General features: G+C 43.7%; 1 protein-coding gene across 5 annotated transcripts in view; it reads right to left on the reverse strand.

Annotated features, from left to right (window-relative positions):
* Positions 1 to 24,385, reverse strand: part of GRK3 (G protein-coupled receptor kinase 3) — a 76,594-nt gene that overhangs the window by 28,795 nt on the left and 23,414 nt on the right. For 4 of the 5 annotated variants that reach the window (XM_075167493.1, XM_075167492.1, XM_075167490.1 and 1 more), the window contains exons 3-8: positions 10,746 to 10,819; positions 6,338 to 6,439; positions 5,076 to 5,150; positions 3,496 to 3,557; positions 2,309 to 2,360; positions 1,565 to 1,656 (exon numbers count right to left, since the gene is read on the reverse strand). In XM_075167493.1, the coding sequence (XP_075023594.1) occupies positions 1,565 to 1,656; positions 2,309 to 2,360; positions 3,496 to 3,557; positions 5,076 to 5,150; positions 6,338 to 6,439; positions 10,746 to 10,819 (457 nt within the window). The remainder of the gene's footprint in view (positions 1 to 1,564; positions 1,657 to 2,308; positions 2,361 to 3,495; positions 3,558 to 5,075; positions 5,151 to 6,337; positions 6,440 to 10,745; positions 10,820 to 24,385) is intronic. The other variant, XM_075167495.1, reaches the window with a different exon arrangement.

Consider the following 24,385-nt stretch of genomic DNA (forward strand, 5'->3'; position numbering starts at 1 on the left):
GAAACACCGATGGCATTTACCTTGCAGGGGTGGCTTCCCAAGCTCCTTGCAGGCAGTAAGTGCAGCAGAGGCAGCCATCTAGAGTGGACGGGATCTGGATTAGGGATGGGTAAACAGGTTTGGATTAAGAAAGAACTAAACCAAACCTCTACCCAGAAACTGAACCTAATCTAAAGTTTTGCTTCAAATCTGAAAAAGGTTGGTTTTCCCACATTTCACTTCCCTCTACTCTATTTATACCTGATAAAAACTGTCCTTTGCCTCCCTTGCTAGTCCCAAGGTTTATCCACCTCCTGCCAGAGCAAAACTCAGACAGGAAAATGTCTGGGAATCTGAGAACTACCTCTTCAGGGCGGACACCTGCTTAGCGTGGCTCAAGCTAAATAAAATGTTTGGTTTTGTACATGGACAAATTAATGAATTGTACATGGACAAAAAAGTACCAAAGCAAGAATAAAGACAGTATTGTTAGTAATAATATTAATATAAACACTGGAGGTCACTGCAAAAATACTGAGCATGATAACAACATTAAGATGCCTTCCACTTGTTAATAGCTCCAAAGTTTATTATTATCAAGGATGCCAAGCACACACCATTGCCAGTGAAGCCAGCTGTAATCACAGAGACTTGGCACTTCAAACACACCATGCTTACTTAGAAGAGAAATGTGTAAGGACAGTCCCTGGACTAAAACTGTTAGGAGAAAAGCAAGATGAAAGGGGGGGTGGGAAGGGGGGTGGAGTGTAAATAAATAAATAAACGGATAGGTATTGAGACCGATTTTTAAATCAATGCCCAGATGTTCAAAACAGGACATAATGGGACAATTATGCCTAGAGATTGAAATCTGTTGATTAGGAGAAGTGTGTGAATGGTAAGTCCAGAAAAAGAAAAAACCACACAGGTTGATCTTGGAGTTCCCACCGAGAGCTCTGTTAAACTGAATTTCAACACTGGAACTATATTCTTCCAAACGTAAGCAAGGATCACTGCTTTCGCCAGTGAAACGTGCTCATCAGGGCAGAAACGTATGCAACTACACAAATCTGGAGTACCGTATTCAGGTACGACCCTACAGATTGAACACACTGAGGTCATATTCCCGTGTCATCCTCCAGCCCTACATCAGCACCAGCTACGTGATGCGCTTTGTTGTGAGAAGAGCAACCTTCAGCAGATGAGAGGTGACATCTCACCAGGCTTCCACAAGAACATCGTTCTACGCCGTCAGGCTCTGATCCAGGAAATCATTTAAGCACATACTTAATTTTAAACACATGTGCAGTCTCCATTAATTTTGACAAGACCATTTAAATGAAGGATGTGCTTAAGAGCTCTGCTAGACTGAAGCCCCACTGCATGGCATGTAACAGGATCAAATATCAAACTAACCTTAAAGATGATCCAGAAATCAGAACCTCTTGGGATGAAATTTAATTACAAAGAGCTATACAGTAACGCGACACTGCTTTCCAGTGATTTTGTAAGAAATGACTGGAAGGATTTCCTTACTAGTTCAGAGTTTACAGTTACTTCTAAAATAAAGCGTGTATATACTCACATTTTTCCAGTGTCTGCTTTTCTGCAACCATACACTTCACCAAATCCCCCTCTTCCTATTATTCTATGTACACTAAAATCATTCATGGTCAGCTGTGAATGCAAAAACAAAACAAAACAAAACCAGACGTCATTTTTCAGTACTAAAAAAACCTTACTGTAAAAACATCTAAATAATCCATTACTGCCTTAATATACTTAACTACTGTAATTCACATAGCACTTATTGTTTTGGAAAAGGAGCCCCTTGTTGTCTATATTTCAACATACTTGCAAGCACTACGGTCCGAAGCACCAACGGGACGAATGAGACTGTCGCTGCCAAAGACGGGCAGTCTCATTCATCACAGGCTCTGCAGAAGAACAGGGCTATTTTTACAGACAAAGTGGTAGAAGAGCAGTGCAGAGGGACAAAAGCGGAGGCCGAGGCACGGGCTGCTGGGGACAACGTCAGAACCATAGTGGGAAAACGGAGACAGACGGTGGCCGGGGCTGCTGAAGAGCAGCAATTCTGGCAGTTCAGTTTCTTTCAGCTATTACAAAAATCAAAAAGCTATTAACTCGCGACAGACAGAAGGGACGTCCAGGAAGGAATTGTTAGGACTGTACGTCTAAGAATAGCAGAGCGGATCAGTAGCGTTCACCGTGCTCCTTAATAAGGCCTTTTCAGAAGCAGAATTCAAAACTGAACATTTTCTTTCCTGTATCAGCCTTTGACAAGACAAATATACTTGTAAGTACTTACATGAATATTTAGTTCTACGTTTTTCCATTGACAAAATCTAGTAAACTTGTCACTGTAGAAAAAAAGTTTAAAAGTTGTCTGAGACTATTCTGTAAAGTATTATAGAAAACATCAAGACTCTGATATTTAAAACAAAGTTTGCTCTAGGGCATGTTGTGATATTTAGTAAATGATAGCCCTCCTTTCAAACAACTGTAATCTTACCCGCACCAAGAAAAACAATTACTAGGCAGTGCACACTTCATATTTTACATCCTTATCAGAGAAGGATATCAGATAACCTTATCCCTGTAATTGTAAGTGCTCAGTATGTCCTCACATCTCTCTCTCAGATGGTTTTTAATTTTTAAAAACAACTAAGTTTGGAACTAACAAACATTTAAATTACATAAAGAGAGAGATAATTATAAGAAAACAGAGGCAGCTCGATTTATGTTAATGAACCGCCGTATACCCCAAGGAACATTTTAAACTCATTTTATCTTAAAATAGGAAAAACATCAATAATACCACAAGCTGTTGCCAAAAAAATAGCTTCTCATTTCTACATAAATAATTAAGTATTTATTTTCAGAGTAAGAAATAATAGTTCTATGGAGGCAATTTTTGCATTTAATAACAATTTTTACAATTATTTCAGTTTGACTGCAGAATACCACCTTTATATACCATTTTATACAGTCTATTTGGCTGTCGCTGGACGAGAGCCATACTTTACAGACCCTGCACGCAAGAGCAGTTCCGTTAAGGTTAAGAGGGCTGCTCAGCTGAACCAGGTCTACGCCTTGTATTCTTTTCTAGACCTTTTCTGCTTAATTGCAAGGTGTCCAGACACAAACCAGAATGACTGGGTCTTTCAGTCACACGCGAGAGATGGTTACTCAGGAGAACATCCCTCAACAACATAGTTCTGCATTTTTAAACCTTTAAGATCAAACTGCAATCTATTATTACTGCTACACAGAGCAACAGAAAAATCTATCACCTTTACAATTTTTCCACGCATACATCTTAACATTAATCATGATATACAACAAAGCTAGTCATTTGCAGAAGCTTGCTGATGATAGACTATTAATTAAATGAAGTTTATTAAACATTTTTGGCCTTACTTTACAGCAATACTTAAGGGACCTGGCTTCCTGCTACATTAGGTAGAAAGTCCGGATAGCATGTCATGCTCATACCTTTCCATAAATTTTTGAAATATTTTTCCTCGGAGACTATCACAAATTTCTTCTATATATGGCTAAAAAGGGTTAAGAAACACAGTTAGTATTTAAGCATACAAGAAACTGATGATGCAATACTACCCATTACGTATAACTCGCGTTGGCCCTACAGAACTACAGCATTTACTGTGTTTTCCTTGAAGAAGGCTCAATGAAACATTTAAGCTTCATTTAGCTTTTGGCATCCGAGCAGGTGCCCTGGGGTCAAATATAAAATATTTTCATGAGCTAGAAAACCTTAAATATTTGCCTTGGGGGGGCTGCATGCAGCCTGCATAAAGCACCTGTCTGTGGACAACAAGTTTGGCAGAACAATCACAGCACAGTTCTTTTTTCAATTATATTTAAACACAATAGATGGTCACTCCCGCGGAGTGTGACTTCCCAGCGCTGCTGCCACGCTTCATCTTTTTGGTGCTTCTCTCCTCTCTAAGAAACCAGCACCTTCAATTCACAAGTGACTTCTTCTAGAGAAACACTTCTCTTGATGTGTGATGGCATGCAGCGATCTCAAATCCCAACCCAATTAGCGGTGAGATATAACCCAAGCAATGCAGTTATCAATTTGTCAGTTCACCTAATTGCAACATTAAAAACAGTTCACTGAGCAGTAAGAAAAATCAGCAGGGGCAGCCTTCACATTTTTGCAGTATATAAAAATATGTAAGATTTACATCAAAGACATTTAAGCTTATAAACACTCCCATGATTGATGAGGTTCATTATGTGCAAAACCACAGTGGTTTAATGCACCTAGCTATGAAAGTCAGCATAATTCTGAATTTCTTGTCTTGTATCAACGTGTATTAGAGCTATAACAATACAAGAAATATTTCACTTCTCATTTCTTTATTTTCTAAAGTAAATAAAACCATAAAAGATGTATCATTTCGCAAATGAGCCAGGATACCATTTATATTTCTATTCAAACGGAGGATATGCAAATCCCACACTTTCTTCTAACAATTCAGAATTTTAGGAAGTTTTAAAAAAGCACCACAATTTGAATGGTGCAGAAACTCCTGTTCAGAAAAGTAATTTTTTGATTGGGTTTTGTCTTGTGGAGAGACATGTAAAATGGTAAAAATGCTTAATTCCTCACCATCATCAACTAGGAATTAATATACCTTAAAATAAAAGAAAAAGGAAAAATGTTTTCAAAGATTTCACATTACTGAAACACTAAGGCAATTTCTCCACTATGCAATTTGCTTTATCCTGACAGGATGTGTATCTTTCTGATGTACGGTGATTTACTCTAAATCATTTAATGGCTTAAATTACATAAATTTAAAAACTATTCTGCTCATATACCAAGGAATAGTTTGCTTTCATAAATGTGCTTAAAAATATTTTAGATAAGAATAGTAATTTGTAATTTTTATTTGACTGAGAAAAGCATTCTAATATCACTATTACCAGTGAAGAATATTTACCAGTACCATTTTATTCTGTCTCCTTAAATAATATGTACAAAGTCACTTACTGTCAAATAAGTGAAGAAAACTTGAGCATTCAGACTGTCTTAACCTCACCTGAAAAAGGCTGGCTGGCACTTGTTTCTTGGCTAAATGCGTTTGGACATGATCTACAGCTTGTTTTGAGAAAGGCTTTTGAAAAAGAAAAAGAAAGATTTCAAACAGTTGGAAATGTAAGAAGTTTCATTTAAGGTCTACAGCACTGTTGCTCTTGAACCATATAAAAAATACACGTACTCCAGAATGAATGCAATATAGCTCTTCCAAGTGCGTTATCGTGAAACACACAGAATGATCCAGTAAAACAATTATTCTAAAGCGGGAAGGCAGGAGAGGGGAAGATGAGGAGGAGCAAGGTGAAGATAAAAGGGCTAGATGATGCTCCTTTAACCCATTCATGACGAATCCCATACACAGGGACAGCTCCAGGTACAGCAGTGGGCACGGACTCTTCACCACTGCAGAGCCAATAATGCACGCTTAACAAAGGAATGGCTTAAACCCTTCATCCAAAGAACCACTAGGGTGAAACACACTCCCTATTTTTCTTTAAAGTAAGAGCAAATGAAACCGTTAAATACAGATCAAGGGGCCAAAACCTCAGCTGGAGGAAACCTGTGTCTTCACTGACTTCAACAGAGCTGCATCTGTCACAACACAGCCCCAAGCCCTTCACTTACCATACCGCAGCTACAAAGCGTACGGTCTCTGGTATGAAAGTCTGCTTTACGACCAAACAAATAATAATAAAAAAATCTTTGTGTGATCCGTTTTAGACAAAATCTCAAACTTTACTCAAAATCTCAAACTTTCAGGGATACGAAAGCTCAACATCCAAACTGTCCCGCAGAGCCCCTGGCAGCTCACATCTCTCTGAGTTTTTGGGGGCAGCGCTGTGGCTGGGTTGGAGGGGGCTGGTTAATCTGCGTATATGTGTGCATGTATATATACACACAAACGGCACTCATCATATTTTAAAATAGAGATTTAGTTCAAAGAAATATAAAACAGATAAATCTCCAAATACTTCCTTCGCGTGCCACCAAGTTTAACAAAAATTGGCACACACCACCATCTTTACACCTCATTACTGAAGGGAAAAAAAAAAAAAAACACAAAAAAAGCATGCTGAATTCAGCCAAACCCAGTCCCACGGACTTCAAACGGAAATCCACAGCACTGCAAGTATCTGTAGTAACAATTCCTGCGGCAATAGTCTTAATTGTTCTCTGAATGAAAGAGCAGTTATTTTGGATTATCACTGCTGTTAAGCTACTCGAGTAAGGCAGAGAGCAGTGCGAAACCCGGGTGATACACACGTGCGAACAGGACAGCAGCTCCTTCATTATGTACATGTCATAAATCTGCCGACTTCGGGTCAGACGCTCATCCTCAGAATCCAGTTTCTCGTATTCTTTTATCTGCAATACAAGAGAGAAGGATCCATTAGATGAGCACATTTCTAATGATTTTTCACTCACTTGGTAAAAACAAGACTTTTGCTGAAGTTTTATTTTACTTTATTATTTTCTTAAGACTTAAAGAAAAACCACCTGCAATACCATAGTTACAGCTGACCTCAGCTTTCCCTCCTATCTTAGAATTTTTATGCACGGAAACGGATTTGCTTAAAATTGCTACAGAACTTTGTTTTCCGAAATTTGAAAAGGACGGAGCTGACGCAGCGTGTTTTCCATCTGCCACTGGCCAGGATCCCTGCAGGGCAGTCAGAAGCTAACTGCGGGAGGACTGGACCGTGCAAGGAGAGCGAGACGAGCAAACAGGCACAGCAGCGCTTCTGAAGGTTTTCTTCCCCCCTACACCGACTCAAGAAAACCACAGCAGAGTAAGACCCAGCTGGATTTCATTCAGTGCCTGTTAGAGAAGGAGCAGGCCGTATCAGAGCTGTCTGTGCTTCCAGCCTACAGAACAAACCCTGCGCAAGCGATGTCCCAGAGCATCTCCTCCGGAGGCAGGGAACCACGCCTGCTGGACCGCCAGGACAAACAGCGCGGCTCCTCCAGCCCAGAGCAGCGCCAGGGCTTACAGAAAGCACGTTACTGAGGACTTCTAAAAGCACAGATTTTAACAACATGTGTTTTGCCTCTATTTCACAATAGAATTTTTTTTTTATTTTCATTCAGAGGCTGCTCCTTTACAGGATGAGCTGTACCTGACAGCCCTTGAGCAGGTCTCCACGTGACAAACCCAGACCAATCTATCTCTGAAGGTGGAACACCGTAATTAAACTCGGTATTTTTCTAGCTGTAGTCCTCTTGTTTGCTGACTATGATAAGGCAACAGGTTCCACCACCATTTGCCATCTGTGACTACCTCCCCCTTGGTACCAATCTATAATTAAAATGATTCAAAACATCTTTGCCAAAGAAACATTTTTTAATTAACGCAATGCTGCAAAATAACTGGAAGTACAGGAGAAAGCCTGATGCATGTCATACTGTCTTACTTGAATGCAACCTCCTGCCCTTTGATATTTCTTTTTTTACACCACCTAACTCCGCACCCAAAGCGGAGGGGTCTCTTGCAGCAGCCTCCCTCAGCCACGCTGGCACCCGGTCGGTGTCACTGCCACCCTTTCAGTGGGCTTTCCAACCACTCCAAGTGCCTTTGTTCTGTAGAGGTCTGAAGAAAAGAACAGCAGGTGACAAAAGTCCCCCCGATGTATTCCCGGGCTGCTCAGCCCGCTCCCCCCGGCCGGGAGAACGCCCTCCGAACACGCTGCCCGGCCCCGCTCTCCACACCAGCGACGCGACGAGACGCCTCCGCTCCATCACGTAACAGGCGTGCCCGACCTGGTCAGCAGCGAACTGTACATGTTCATCGAGCAGAACATTACCGTACCTTGCCAAAACACCACAGCGAGCTAGCAGTGTCACCACCTATAAACGCAACCTGCTCTGCCAGCAGCAGCCGCCGCAGCACCGCTCCTGACCCAGCCGTAACGTGCTGCGACACCACGCATCGCCTCGCCTCCTGGCAAACTTCAGCTCACCTCAAGAAAAGTGTCTGACAAAGCCTCTTTTCAAAAACCGAAATCAGAATGCATTAGTTTTCAAGCACCTAGAAGTTCTTTTTCTTTTTTTTTCTCCTTTTTCTTTTTTTTCTTTTTTTTTTCCTTTTTCTTTTTCTTTTTTTTGAAACCGATCTGGATGAATCACTCATCCAGTTAAATGCTTGATCGTGACTTAAGCTGCAGAAGTATGAAATCCCTGGAGTACGGAGCCCTTCTACATCAAGTGATTTTTAATGTAGCAATGTACTCAAATTATTCTACATAAATGCACTAAGTAAACCAAATATATATAAAAAAGAAAAGCTTCTGAATCTGGTATGTCACAGAAGAAAATGCAACGAACCTCTCTTTAAATACCTTTAATGGGATTTTTCAAAAAGTACATGACAAAGCATTTAAATTCTTTTTAGGCAACACTTTGCTAATAACCTAAAAATACAATTTCAAATTGTTTCAGAGATAGAGGCAGCTAAAAATACCTTGCTAAACGATCTGTTACAACATGCCTTTTTGATTACCTATGACCGTGATATCTTCAGTATATAAAAAGATGAAAACGATAGAAAGATTCTTCTTTATTGATGAGTATCTAATTTGAGTGGGGGAACTGTATATTGCTAAGGATTTATCTCCAAACTGATAACCAGCTTAGCCTATTTTGTGCTGTTAGCCCACGAGCAAGAAAAATTTTAAATCACCGGCTTGAAGAGTAATCCAGACAGAAGGTTACCTCAGGCAGCACTTCTAATTAATACTGAGCAATACAGGCTGCCTTTTAAAAGCACGTGTGCATGTTTTAACCGAAACCAGCACCTATGATAGGATTAACTACAGTTTTATATTTAGAGTGTCACAAATATAACAAGGAGTGAATGGAGCGGCAAGACTCATCGCGCTTCCCGAGCGGTCCTTGCAGAAGCGCTGACGGAGCCCTTTCGCAAGGAGGGCTGCCGAAGGACGCGACGCGCTCCCCCCGCGCTCGTCTCAAACACCGATCCTCCTGGACGCGTGCCTGCCCTGGGCACGACGTCTGTTAGTTCCTTCGTTGATGACCTCGTGACGATGGAGCACAACTGACTTATCGATCCAGAGCCACCTCTCGTATCCCTCCCGGAGGATCCCCGCACCACCTGCAGCGTTTGACAGGGCTTTCCCGCAGCCCGAGAGACCTCAGAAGCTGGCACAGCTCAGCTGTCCCCACGTCCCTCGCGCCACGCCATGGGCAGCCGTACCCTGCCGTCTCCTCTACCGGTAAAAGGGTGTTAGAGAAAGGCACGAAGCATTTGAGAGTGCGGTCAAACACCGGTAACTTCAGTCGCACCTCCTCTTCCACAGGCCCAGGCAGCTGCTCGGAATCCGCTACAGACAACAGGGCATCGTTCTCTGCCCGGGCGGGTGCTACACAGAGGTGCCTGGGACGGAAGGCGCAGGGTTTGGCATCTCTGAAGCGCGAGGGCACGGGGAAAGCTTCAGGGAGGAGAGGGCCAGACGCGCCGATTCCTCCGGTGGATGACGCGGAGCCGAGCCAGGAGCTGGCTGGGATGCCAGGGACGTCCGTGCCAGGGACAAGCAAGCAAAGTGCAGCGGGGAGCCACGCGCCATTTTCCACTTTTGCTCTTTGGGACAGCGTAAGACAAGTTGGCTTATTTTAGGCTTTCTGCCTTTAAGGAAAATTTCGCTATGTGCAATAGATATGAATCCACATCCCACGTCAGCTATAATAATAAAAAGCACTGGTTTTGCTTTCAGGTCTTTTCGAAAGAAGGAATCCACTGTTGTAATTCCACTGAGAGCTGGCAAATGTCACTTACTTTAACTTCATCTTTGTTTTGTAGCACAACTAAGATTTATCATCTTCACAAGTGAAGATCAAAAGCTTATCCCATTTCTCAAGAACATACACGGCTTAACTTGAGGTATCAGAGATATTTAACAAGTAGAGACGGAGATGAACCTCATTTCAACTCATTTCTTAAGAATATTTGAAATGAACCACAGTCAAAGAGCATACCTTATGATAAAAAACATTAATAAACCTAAAGGTATTTTAGCCTCTCTTAGTATTCTTCCCCTTTCCATCATTCTCTCAGCATTTTCCAAGTTATCTCTTGACACATTAATGTGGTGAATGAACATTTGGTTAAGTGGCTGCTCAGGTACCTCCCTTCCATTGTTTTGTTTTCAACATACTGTGCCTTCAGACGAAACACACAACTCTTGAAGGACAAAAACTGTAACAGTAGCTTTTAAAAGGCTTTGTTAGCTTATGTTTGATAAAAAGACACCATTTTAGTATACGCAAATAAAAGCACTGTTAGAAGCTGGCTAAGTAGATTTTTCCTACAAATACTCCATTTTCTAAATCTTAAGTATTTGCCCAGGAAGACGGCAAAAAAAGTCATCGACGCTACTCTCATAACATACGCTGTACGAATACCGTACCAAATTACCGACCTGATTGAATAGTTACACTGCTATTTTTAAAAGTCTCTCGAACATGTCTAAAATGATAGTTTTGTCCCTTTGAGATGCAATCGTTACTACACAAAACATTGCCTCTCCCGAACCGACCACTCCGTACGAAGCTGAAATGACCCCGAACAAGGCGCACCCTTGCACGCCTCCCCCTCCCGCCAGCACCCCTGCCCGAGGACGCCCTCCTCGGCCCCGCAACGCCATCCACCGCCGCTTACCTCTTCATAAAACTTCAGTTGAGGGACAGCTTCGTCAATCTCATTCATGCAGTAGTCTTTGAAAAGCAAAAATCCTGGAAAGAAAAAAGTGGGGGAAAACAGTCTCAGAAAAAATGTATCACTACCACGATAACTTGTAAAAAGGGATCCAAACCCACCCAGGTCACATCACGGACCGTATATACCTGGGTAAGCACCCCGAATTGCCAAGGCTTCGCAATACTGATTATCAAGCGGCTCTAGAGCATTCTGAACAGAAAAGGATCATAAACCTCACTCACCGCCCATAGGTATATTAAGCATATTCCAATTTCTACCTGCTGAGAATTTTATGAGATGTTTACATAATGCACCGAAATACCCCATTCCTCTTCACGGGTCAGATTTTGTTTCTTTTTTCAGAGTAAAAACTAGATACTATTCACGGTTTTTTGAAATAGATTTACCTACTTTTTATTGATAAAAAGCAACCTCTTCTGCATTCCAATTTTAGAATTCCCGGTTAATGTTACCTCTAACAGGTTTTACAGCACAATAAATTACATCAGGATCTTTATGGTTCCTTTGCAAGTAATTTAAAGCACGACCGCTGCAGCCTGCTGATGAGTATTTTCCATTATAAGCATTTTAACGCACCGTTCCACGCTTCACCTCGTGGAAGTACCGTCTTTACGCTCGCCTGAGCTGGTACCTGCCACCCTTTTACTTTACCTGGGTACCTGTTGTCGCAGCTCATTGTCTGGGTTATCTGCAAGCCCCTTAGAGCTGTAAACAAACGAGCTTTCAGTTCATTGCAGCAGGCAATACCTTTCCTCATTTAGAATTACTGCGTACTTACTGACATCACACCCAACTTTTGGGGGTAAGACCACAAAAGTGCAAACTAAAATAACAACGCGAGCAAGAGAAGGCAGAGCCGCCAGCTGGAGGGCTGGCGCTGGCTGGGAACCGCTCCGTCCCGCTCGACCGCGCTCCCAACAGGGCAGCACAGCGAGATATAAACCACCCCTTTTCAACTTAAAAAAAAAAAAAATATATATATACACAAGAGATCATTTTTTTTTAAATTAAAATGTAACTGTAATTTGAACTTACAGCAAAATTATATTACCAAAAAAAGTAGCACATCACCGTATGCTCTGCTAAGAAATAATACAACCACCTACGACATCTCATGTTTTCCAGAGTGTACTATCTTTAAAAAAATGCAAAACCCACTTCATGTGCTACATAGCAATTTCATTGTAGAGTGTACAGGAGAGCGTTTAACTGTCAGTTATGAACATCATGTTCTTTCAACTCACTATCATCTAATTTTATCAAAGACCTAAATAAGAAAAGAAACCACCACCTACTGAGAAGCAAAACCATTAGTCTCAGCGGACAAAGCAACACTAATCAGGCAAACAAAAGCTTTAATTTATGTATAATGAAAACATTTATCAGCTTCTTGGTAGCCCCTCTAGCTATATCTGGATCCCAAGTTAAATTTCCTACTGGAAGAGCTTGTTTTCCCAGGGTCCCCTGGATTTATTTGGTCGCAGTCAGAATACCAGAAAAGGGATTGTGACCAGACTACTCTTATACTTCGCTTGACTCATTTAGCTGATTAGGATGATATTTCGAAGATTATACAAACTGGGTTTTGTTCTCTAAATAAGGGCAGGAATCTAATTAAGAGATTCTCTTATGAGATTCTCCAAACTTTCTAATTATTCTCAACAAAAAGAATCATTCTTGAAATACTTCATAAACAAATGTGCTTTTCTGAAAACAAACAAACCAACCAACCCCAAGTTTTCTATTCCTTAAAAGCAATTTGCAATCAGAGTGCTTTTTTTCTTTCTCTTTTTTTTTTTTCCCCAGAGCTCGTCTTAGTTCCTATTTTCCTGGAGATATTCCCAGCACGTTGTCTCCCCTCACCGCAGAGGGGACAGGAGCGAAGCAGGAGCAGCCCCAGCAGTGCCCACGCCTGACGCCCATCCCCAGCCAGGCACCCGAGAGCCCCCGCGGAGCGCGGTCTCCTGCCGCAGCGGGGACACGCGCGCCCTCCCCGAGCGCTGCCAAGGCCACTGCAGGGACGGGCACCCCGCGGAGCACCCCTCTTCCTGCCCGCCCCCCGCGGTTAACGGGGCGCGAAGCCGGTTCTGAGAGCAAAACCTGCCGCTTACGGACCGGAACCCAATGCAGTATTTTACACGTGATCGAAACAGCAGCAGCGCCGAGCAAAATAATGCTGAATTGACTGAACTTTTATTTGGACAATGAACCAAAGACGATTACAGTCATGTAATTAAGAGACTAAAGAGTGGCACAAACAGCAATGAATGCAGTGAAAGAAAAATCCCTGGCGTGGTCCCAGCTCCTGGCTGTTTACCAAAAAACCCCACAAACAAAAAAAAAAAAACAAAACACAAACCACAAAGACAACTGTGGGCGGAGTGTGAAAATATACCAACACAAATTTTCAACAATGCCATGCCAAACATTTTAGCCCTGTTTAATATTTTCCAAACTTTTTAATTTAATTACGCAGAGAAAGAAAAGGCTCGCAAGACCAGAGCACAGGGAACAATAGCAGGCTTATGCCGTCTGCGTTATACAGCCCGCTTCTCACCACGTCTCTCCTGTAAACTGCATTGCTATGACAAAACCAAGAAGTTAGAAACTTTTAATATAGTCATAGTAAGTTACAGCCATATGCATCAATACTGAGAAAATGCTGTTAGCCAGGTTCCAGTGAAGATGAGCAGAATCATTACAGCAGCATTTTAAAGTGTCTGACGACCAAAAAAAAAAAAAAAAAAAATTAAAAAATACTGCAGTAAAATAAATTATAGCACGGAACATCTCCATGAAGTTACCAACGTTGTAATTATTCACTAGCAGGGCACCCAAGCCATCTCCAAGTCCTCTGCAGACTCAAGCGTACGGTGGTGGTTCCAGCTCCGCAGCACCCTGAAGAGCAGAGGGCGGTGGGGAGAGGGTGGGAGTGGGGGTGGCCCCGGAGGGTGGGCACCGTGCTCGGGGGCTGGTCCCGCTCCCAGGGCACGGCCGTGTGTGTAACAGCAGGAGGTCACACGGAAATTCGCCCGTAGCCGGAAAAATGGTTAAGATCTTTTTTTTGTTGTAATTTTTACAAGTTGCAAGAGGGGAAAAAAAACCACCTGAAAAGGTCAGTAGCATCCGAGAAGAATATTATTCTAACACTTGGGGAGTGTTCTAACACATAAATTAGAGCATCAGCTTTCATCAACTATTCACCATTGTCTTTTCAGGAAAAAAAAAAACCACCACATTCCCTGTTTGATACCAGTTAAGTTGAAATAAAAATAGATATTTCAAGTTTCCTTTGAAGAACCTATGGACTGGGAGCATTTATGTAGGTATATTAAGATACACTGTATACATACATGCAGCTTATATAGTCATCAAAAAACCAGGATTTCACACGGACCAGCTTCCCTTGACAGAAAGGTTTCCAGTATTATTTTTCAAAAGATACGCTCTAACAAACCATAAGAAGGATTAGGTACCATAAGCTTTCCAAGCAACAGTTTAGAAAGGCAGACACGTGCGCTGCTCTGCAAATAAGTACCAGGTTATTTCATCCTGCAAGTTTTCCACGTGACTGTTAGTACCGCTCCACGCCTTACAAGCGGAACCATGCATTTTGAATACCTCCAAGAATACGTTTCTAATGGCTATGTGACGGTGCCTGCACCCGTCACTGAAACACTGTCTGGTGCCTTCAGCACCGGGAAAATACTTTAGAACTGGATAGCCAGCTGCAGAATTCATTACTGCCTCTGCGGTGGCAACGGACAAAGCAGTTGCCGGTCCCACGCGGGAGCCATGCCAGCGGCCTCCGGCAACGGGTCCAGGCGCCGCGGCAGCCCTCTCCCTGCGCTGGGGAAATGACCTCCTCCCGGCGACGATATTCCACGTGGGACTGGCGACAGCCAGATTCTTGCACAGGTTTTTAAGTATATCCTAATGCTTGGTTTGCATTAGGCAACCCTGAGTGCTGCTCTTAAAATTATTAGCAACGCAGACATCAGAGAAAATCTGTGGGTGTCCAGCACAACCTTTTCCTTCAGCAGGTTGTATCTGGGGAGGGATAAGCCGAGTGATGGGAGTTCTTTTTAATTAATTTGGAACCCCATGATTAATGAGATTTGTTTCACTTGCCTCATGAAAACAGGGGGGAAAGGTGTCAGCTCAGGCATTTTCCCTGTCAAAACGACCGCGGTGTCAGACAGCCCAGTGCAGGCAGCAGAACGCCCCCCTCCTCGCCCTGCCCGCTGGAGAGCTGCCCCGCCGCCTGCGCCGGGAAGCGGCGGGAGGAGGCGAATCGCCGCCACGGTGCCCGGAAGGTGGGAGGTCTGCAGGAAAACGTTATTTCCAGGGATGATTGATGAGAGGCCGGTGGCCAAGCACAAGGAATGAAGAGGATCTGGGGACTGTAAGAGACTCTTGCGGAGCCTGGAGGACAGAGACGTTATGGAAAAATCCTTGGGGAAGCCAAGAAACAAAGACAGGTTGCAAAGCGATGAGAGCGGTTTTTAGTGACTTGTAGTTACTTCGCTGAAGATTTACAACTGAATCAGAGTCTCCACCACCCAGTCGAGAGTATTGCTCAAAAGGATCTAAAACTCTTAAGTATTAAGAAAAATTCAAAAGATTTTGTGGGTAAACCCTTCGTTTTAGAAGTTCTATTCCCTGATTTTTACCTTCTTTTGAATGATTGGCCTTCAACCATTAGCTCTTTTACAGCACAAATGCCTGTGCAAACATACTTACTCCTCCCTGTCTTGCGTTTTCAGCTTGTCTGACCGTGCAATCCACGGCCCCAGGTATCAGCGCACTTGAGATCCTTCCGCTGTCCTGAATTCAAACAAATCCAATTAGAGCTTAATGTTAATGTTCTCCATACTGGAAGCGTTTCTGTTTCGACCTCCCGTTGTATCAATGGATTCTGCACTTCCACTGCAGCATAAAGGAACTCTCTTCTTTTATTGATGTTCTTAGATTGAGTGAAAAATTATTAGCCAGAAACCGTAGCTCTCAGATAATAGCAAAACTAACTGACAGATGCAGCATTGAATAAGTGACAGTAGTTTTAAGGAGTTCAAGGAGAATTGACGAAAAGCACAATAAGCACCGTTAACTACACACAGAAAAATAAGACCAAGAACAGAAAGCAGGAATTAAAAAAATGATAGCGTTAAGTAACAGATAAAAGGAACCAGCAATTATTTATGAAATAAAGATGCTGACAGCTTTTGCTTTAAAGATTTCTTCTTCTATACTATATAATTTCTACAACCAGACCACTAGTTGTTAAGGGAAGAAAAAAAAAATTTAAAAGCTTTTTCTGGCAACACCAAAGTGATGGATGCTATCAGTAATACATACATGCGAGTGCAAGACAGCACCTAGCTCCAAGCCTCTTCTTTCCCAGTCTCTGGACAATAATTTTTTCCCATTATCTTTTTATGGACAATCCTGTACAGCTAAGTTTGCCAAATGCCATTAATTGCACTAACTTCAATTACCAAGACAAAATGTCTGTCAAGGAGGGGTAAAGACGACCCTTCACGTTTGCAGCTCAGTCTTAACTGGACACTCGCGACCAGGTACGGGTGGGGAGATGCGGGGAGCACCGGAGGACTTGGGCAAGGACGCCTGCGCCCTCTTGAGTCATCGGGCCATTCCCAGACCTCAACCGGACAAGGTCCGTTTCACAACCTTGAAGGGGACAAGGTGAGGGAATTAAGTTAACCCATCTCTTTTTAAAAAGAACATACTTTTTACTTCTCTATTTATTCAAATTACGTTTTTCTAACATAACTTCAGAAATTTTGCATGAAATCCTATCTCAAGCCAACGGCAATCCCCCACTCCACCCCTGAATTAATTAGGTCTGCCTTTTGTTTCCCGAATCCAGCATTTTTCGGGCCAGGCTGGGGCAGAGAACAGAACTGCAGCTGGTGACCAGCCTACACACTTCTGCCAAACCTGTCCTGGCCACAGACACCACGTTTACAAGCTGAGTATGGGTTATACTATTTTGTTGCCCCAAAGCAAGCCTTCTGCACCACTTCTCACTTCCACAGAAGGCTTCCATGCCATCCACGCCACCTTTCTCCCACCAAATGGCCAGCGGGTACCCACGGCTACGTGCCCGTCCCCCACAAGCCCGCAGCTCTTCCCAGGCCATCCCGGGCTGGCCCGTTTATCCATTTAACACACTCTATCTACTTCAGTCTCCTCTACGAAATTCTGAATCCACACCTCCGCAGTTGCCCGGGTTTGATGCAAGCCCAGGGCTTCTTAGTGGCCACCCTCGGCTCTGCAGCGAGACCGATGCCGCTGGGCTGCGGCCACCCCGGCACCAGCAAGGCTCCGCCTGAAGCCTCCCCGAAACAGCCTCCCCGCACGGGGTTGCCCAACGCTATCGAGACCAACAGCACCGGCTTTGCCGAGACACAGCATATTTAAAAGCCACCTGTTTGTTAGCAGAGTCTTCTTTTAAAAAAGAAATAAAACCTGCAATGTAGAACCCCTCTCTTACATTTCTAATAAAGAAACGCTGGCCCTTCCGCTTGTAGGGATTAAAGCCGCCTTCTCATTTTAGTTACTTGCAATCTTCCCGCCCTGCTACGGGTGCTATTAAAGCAGGATGCATCGCCCCACCAGCGGGTTCGGCAGGCGTCGAGCCGCAGCCCGCCGGGGCGGCTCCGCCAGCGCTCACCGAGGGGACGGCAGCTCGAGCCCCGCTGCCAGCAGAGCGCTGGCCCTCTGCCTTCTGCCGACTAAAGGTCGCCGCTGCGCTCGTAACGCCCTATCTTGATCTTCACGAGAATGTCAATCACCTGAGAGCGTGGAGTAATAAAAAAAAAAAAATTAATGAGGAGCTCCATAATAAAACAAACCTTGGAGAAAACTACTTATCTAATTCTAACTGGAATTTCATTAGTATCTGATTCAAATACCCCTTTAACAGGAGTAAATAAAAATCTTATTAAAACAAACAGAAGTGACTAGGTAAGACAGCAGAGCTAAAAATAGACACATTTAGCCCTCATGTAAGTATTCACAATGGCACTGATTGAAAGGAAGCTGCATCTATTTACAGCAGACCTGAACGTGGTCCAAAATGCTGATGTAGACTCTTTCTAGTAGGCAAAATAGCAAATTAGAAAACAAAAAATATCAAGCTGTTTCCAAATCCTAACTAAACGTGCTGTGTATAAATACGGAATAATGACAAACAAATAAGTAGCGACATCTGCACCAGAATCAGCCCAGGCTCGTTTCCCGTCGGCTGCGGCTAATGGCTCCGACTCCCAGGCAGAAAAAGCTTCAGCGCAAGCTTCCCCGGATCAGGCTGCTCGGGAACGCGCGCCGGTGCTCTGCAAACCCCGCAGCACGAGGGCTTTTCCTCATTTAGGGCACTCAAGGTCTCTGCCCTAAGTCCCTCCGAGACCTCTCCTGACCCTTCTTGCTTGGCTGAACCCGGACAACAGCACGCAGCGGAGCGTAACCAGAGGGACATCTGCACGCCGTGTCACCGCAGACGCCTCTTGCGCAGAACTGCCGAGGAAGCTGCAGGACAGCATGCAGTAACAGCAAAACGCCACCAACACGCCGTAGTGAAATTACTGTACGGTTATGTTTAAAACCCACTGGTAGTTTTTTCAACCACCTGAAACGGCCCTCACCTGGAAGCAAGGCTTTGTCACCCCTCCACCAAACGGTGCAGATCCGCTGAGCTCTTCTCCAGCGCGGTCTGTAGCCTCTGCACAACAGGGAGCCAGGACCAGAAACAGGGGATCACGCTTGGCTTTTCTGCTGGAAAATTACCATTCCTCCCAACTGCCATCTCATGGTTTATCCCATTTTACTTTATGTCTCAAGTAATGTAACGAGCCCACCATCGGTACCGACACCACATCTGGGTCTTAGACACAAAAAGTTAGGGTAGAGGTCTATTATTAAACCATATAAAAACTGCAATTCAAACCAGCCTGCAGTTGTTATAGAATATCCAGTCAAGTTCAAAATCTTGTTCTGTATGGTATACGCACTCAGTTGCCATAGCACAGGATAATTAAGACCACCTAAAAGCTCCAGAACTGAGAGAACCACCAATTTCCTTGTTCAGGAACAAAGAGACTTGCTACTACCAGGGAAAACTCATCTGTGTAGGAATCACGGCTTTGGCTAGGTACAAAGCCACAAAAATCCTCACAGCCCAGAAGGCATTACAGATTTCACAACTTTTCTTTCCAATTATGAGTTATTTGTCCTTAACCTATTTTTCCTAATAGACCCTAATGTGTATTTACTTTTTATTAAAGATAATACATCATAACAAATTAAAACATATCTTTGTGCATAAAAAGCAGGTGAAAGAACAAATTATATTTTACAAGACGGGACTTGCATATGATGGTGAGGAGTGCAGAACGATTTCCCTAGAACGGAGTCAAACTGAGCTCAAATTAGTCTGTAAGTTGCCAGGTAGCTTGTTTAATGACGTCTATAAATCATTGTATGAAAATAAACTTTGGCTAAAAGGTTTCAAGTGCCTTCAGAGAAAATCCTTATTTCCAGGCATATTTTCCAATAGCTTTTCACCCAGTGAAATCACTAACGCTTGTTAAAACTTGGTCAGCATCTTCCCCAACGCTAGACCCGCGCATGCCTTAAAACCTGCCTGAGAGCAGCAGCAGGAGCAGACGTGCACGCGCCGTTCAGACGCAGCGGAGGAGCATCCCCAGATTCTGTGTCAAACCTCAACATAGGCTTACAAGGTAGAGGATCTTAAGCAGCTAATATAGTGACTTACTGAGAGCATTCAATTATTATTCCGCTCCAAGCCCAGAAGAGCAGTTGGGAGCAAAATACTCGAGGTGGATGAGAGAGTCTGCATTTCGAACGGGAAGCACATGGCAAACACCCGTCCTCCGCCAGCAGCCAGGAGTTCAGCGCTTTCAAAGGGTAGGACCAGCAGCTGTCAAGATGTCAAGTGGAGGCACACCAATTGAAACGATAAAAGGATTTCTAAGGAAAAGGCGAATGTGCTCTATTTTTAACACGCAGATGTAAATCATTAAAAAAAATGTGATGTCTCTGCTTCACCCACTGCAATTGGCACTGGATCTTTGCCTCAGAAAAACCCTCCACCACATATCGTCCTAAGACCTTCATGAAATGTACCTCTGAGTATTGAGCATGCAATAGATCATTTTTTAAAGCCATGAAAAGAAAAGAATGCGGAAAAATTATATCTGAACCACATTTAGTACACGTCTCCCTTAACATGCAGAATTCCAGTCCACCAAAGCAGATCTATACATACATTGAAAGTGGAGTATCAGAGGCATTCAACATATCAAAGGTGAAAGAAAAAAAAGGGTTGTACATAAGAAAAAGTACCTCTGAAAGACCAAGGACTAATATCACTAAACAAAGATACGTAAAAATATTCTAATTTTTAAAAGAACAACTAACTACAGAATGGAAGCATTTCATTTCAATCCATCAGTTATTGCAAAGAATGTGATTAAATTCCTTCACCAAAGCTCATCAGGAAATACATAGCACTTGAGGTTTTGTTCTTTTTTCACTTGTAAAGAGAAGAAACTCCCACAGCTTTTACAAGTGGTATTAGCAGCTACTAGCAAGCTATTAGCAAGCTAACAAGTATTAGCAGCTTAAAGACATCATGACAGTTGTTTGTTATTTGTTGTATCCGTTCTTTCCCCACCTCACAAGAATATTCAGTCCCTATGAAGGACGTGACAGTTGTTATTTTCTTGATCAGTTTTTTCCATTTTTTAAAAATTACCTTTTAAAATTACTTACATAATGCAAGCCAATATCCCTTTATTACTGCAAAGCACACTATTTCTTTTGACATGCTCCAAGTTACGCAGTGTTCACTGTTACGAGTTATTTAACACGCAAAGTTCACTGGGAGGTGTATTTCTACTTCTTAGAAAGGGCCTACATCTGTGTGCGTTTTTTCTTGGGGGTGAGGGGATCCTTTAATGAAGACATGGAATAATTTCATAACAGAAGAGTATTCTCTGTTGTGAGAGTAAGTCTCTGACGCCAATATTCACTTCAGCAAGTACTCTTCAGCATCTTAACCACTGTAAAGAATCCAACTGTTCTGCAATAGCATCTAGGAACTGCTGTACTGTGGTTAAAATCAAAACACAAAACCAGTAGTATTCAGCTCGTAAATACACACAGCGCTTAGGTAAAGAGGAGCAAAACCACTAAAACAACAGTGACAGAGCACAGATGATTCTCCTACATGAATTTTAAAGCCTTCCTCTGGTTAACTGCGCACTCTAAGGGAGAAGAAAGCTGCTGAGAGCAGGAGGTTCAGGAACAGATGGCTCTACTTCTCTTCAGACTCCTTCCCCTTGCAAGCAAAGGAATTATTGACAGAAGTATCTAGAAGCATTAAGAAGCTGTTTTGCATGTCTCTGAACCTACCTATCCAACCACCGCAGACATGCGCACGTTTGAGAGCAGCATATCATCGAGGCACTGGCTGGACGTAACGTGTCAGTGGAAAGGGGCCAGGAAAGGGAGAAGCAGCTACCCTATAAGGTTACTGCCTGCTCCCCTACGGAGTCTGACGATTCGGAGTCAACAGTGTACGTTACTCACCGCCTGACAGTGCACCAAGTTCTGCAGCAAGAACCTCGCAAATCTGGACCAATTCCCCGGGGGGTTTGCAAGTCGTATTATGCACCGTTCTTTTATAGAGCAGATACTGGTATAGAACAATAAAAGCATTTGAAAGGCTTATAGTAAATATCCACATCTGTCCTCTGCTCTACAAATGCATTCATGAGATAATTGATAGCCAGAGCTCTCCAGCTTCTCTGCTCTGCCACTTTCTAACTGCTCCATCTCTTAAAAGCACTGCTGAAAGTTAGAAGACTTAACAGCTTCAGTAATTTAGATTCTACTTACTCTTCCCCTGGTTTCTGAGCTCTTCTCCTGTTACTAATGAGTTATCCCACTGAGATAAGTGAGCAGCACTGGCAGGACCAGAGAATCTGCTTTATTATTAGTACAGAGCTGTGCAGGTAAATCTCATTAAAGTTGTTATTATGCCATGTTACAGACCTGGAAAACTAATATTTACCTATTGCACAGTGGTGTTCAGAGGCTTAATGGGTCTGTGAATTGTTGGAAGACACATTGATAAAAACTCCATGGGAGTGCAACTGTTTCGGATCGACTGAGGAGGGGGAAATCAAAATTGTACACCATCACTGTTTATATACAAGTATAAACATCAGAAATGAGCTAAGAAAGCTCAAGTGAGTACACGCAGACAGAAAACACTCTGTGGAAGTTGGTGTGGAAGTCACTTTGCTGTATTAAGGACATTTTAGCTCAAAGCTTTCCGAACTGGTCTTCGCAAGCCCTCCCCAGCAGCGGGCAGGGGTCCTGGCAAGGCACGAAGGCGCACAAACAGCTCACCCGGCAATGGGCTAACCGGGGAGCCCGGCCACGCTCTGCGCCCGAGCAGCGCCTGCACAAGGACCCTCTGGAGGCCACAGCCGCCCGGCTGCAGCACCAGCGGCGTGCTGGCAGTGCCGTCCCTCGCCGGCACCCACGCAGAGCCCTGGGGCCGGCCGCCCTCTCCTCTCCTCAGCGCCCCGCACGCCAGCAAAGCCGCTGCCAACGGAGCCGGAGGGGCGGGCCGGGGACCCGGCGCTGCAGGAGGCTGCTGCCGCAGCCGGCGGGGTGCGGCTGCGGGACGGCCGGGCAGATCACCCAGGGCCCATCTAATCGGAAAGGAGCGAGTTTACGTACATGCTTCCTGGGGAAAACCAAACCGACCGCCGAAACGTACGCGAAGTCACTGCAGGCTGTGTGCGACCAGCTTGGGGTTTACTGCCTGGTATCTGTTTTTGCTGAAAACTTACACGTGGACACATCCAAGTGAAATTTCATTCAAATAGTTTGTAATTTGTTACCTCTAGATGTATTATACTCATTAGCTGTCCTGCTCATTTACTCTCCTACAGTACTACTTCCAGAGCTCAAAATTTCCAGTCTACCCGGAATTCCTGATAATCTAACCCAAAAACTGTGTTATTACAGTGCTCTGCTGAGGTAGAGACTGTTTTTCCCCATGACTTAAATCTTCCAAGAACTACACTGTATATAAATGCTAATATGTATCAGCATGTGTACCTTATCCATTATGTGAAGTTCCAGATGATAGGAGATATATTTTTCCTATTTTAAAGCTCAGAGTTAATCTGCAAGTCCACTGGGAAATCACACAGCTGAGTATCTTCCACCCCTCCACAAAGAAAGGCATGGGAGCGTATCGGGCTGCATCCCAACAAAGGAATGCTCAATTATTTATGATCAGAAGAAAAACCAAATTGAACACATACATTTTTTATAGTGACTTTGGATACTGTTTGTCCCTGACACATGAGACAGACACCTCCTTAAAACTGCCTGCAGGTAAAACGCACAGAAAATCTGCAGCAGGAAGCTTCGTCAGCATCCCTCTAAATGATCGTCAATGTAATTCATGCAAGTATCGCGTTTATTTTACCACAAAATAAAAGTATGCTGAAAGAAATGCAGCTTCCAGTAACATTTAAATTCTGACATAAAAACTAGATCTTAAACCTAACACTAATTCGGTGAAAAAAAACTGCATACAGCAAAACAGACCGAGTTTTATAAGGCGGCTCTGGGTGCGTATTTTCTCTCTTTCACTGTCCACACCCCAGCTTGGTACAAGTGGAGAATCGCCGCACAGCTCCACTGTGAAATGTCTTACGTTAATAGTTTCTGTTTCGGTTTACAATCACACAGTTTCCAACATCTACTTGTGGTTTGGTTTTTGTGTTGTTTTTAACTGATCATACGAACCGTGCAAGGAGAGCATGGGTCCAATAGATTCAGAAAGGCCTCCTGCAGACTATCCACAATCCAAGTTTTAGTCTAAACTTGAATTGAAACTAAGAAGTTACACAAGAAAGCAGAAGATCAGTCTTCAAACAGTATTTTAAATATAATTTTTCGTTCGTATAGTTACTTCCTAGTTTTGACGGTGTCTACTTCTGTATGGTGGCCATCTTCCCCGGGTCAGAACAGGAACCCCCAGAATAAAACCACTTGAAGAAGCAACCTGCCTTCTTGCTCTTGCAGAAAACCCGCCAAGAAGTAACTATTTTCCCTACTATATGGCTGCACGTTATTTACCGTCAATATGCCAGAATAGAGTAAACCTATCGCAGTGCTACAAGTCTCATGAACGCTCTAAGAAGGAAGCCCAAGGCTGTGGCACTTCCGATCATTCAAGTCTTGGATCAGCAGCTAGTGTATGCCCCCAGGCGACTTGCCTCTAAACATACTGGTTTTAAAGACGCGTTAGCGCAGGTTTTTGCGCAGCCCCTCCTCCTCCTCGCCGCCGTCCTCCCCGGGAAGGCCGGAGGACCTCGCTCCAGCCCCGGGACTCCGCTCCCCAGCACGCCCGGGCCAGCCCCGCCGCCCCGGGGGCGAGCCGGACCGCGGGTGGAGGGAACGCCGCTCGCGCCTCCTTCCCCGAGGGTGCCGGCGAGCGGGCGGCT

The sequence above is a fragment of the Calonectris borealis genome, chromosome 18 (assembly GCF_964195595.1).
Source record: "Calonectris borealis chromosome 18, bCalBor7.hap1.2, whole genome shotgun sequence".
Taxonomy (NCBI): domain Eukaryota; kingdom Metazoa; phylum Chordata; class Aves; order Procellariiformes; family Procellariidae; genus Calonectris; species Calonectris borealis.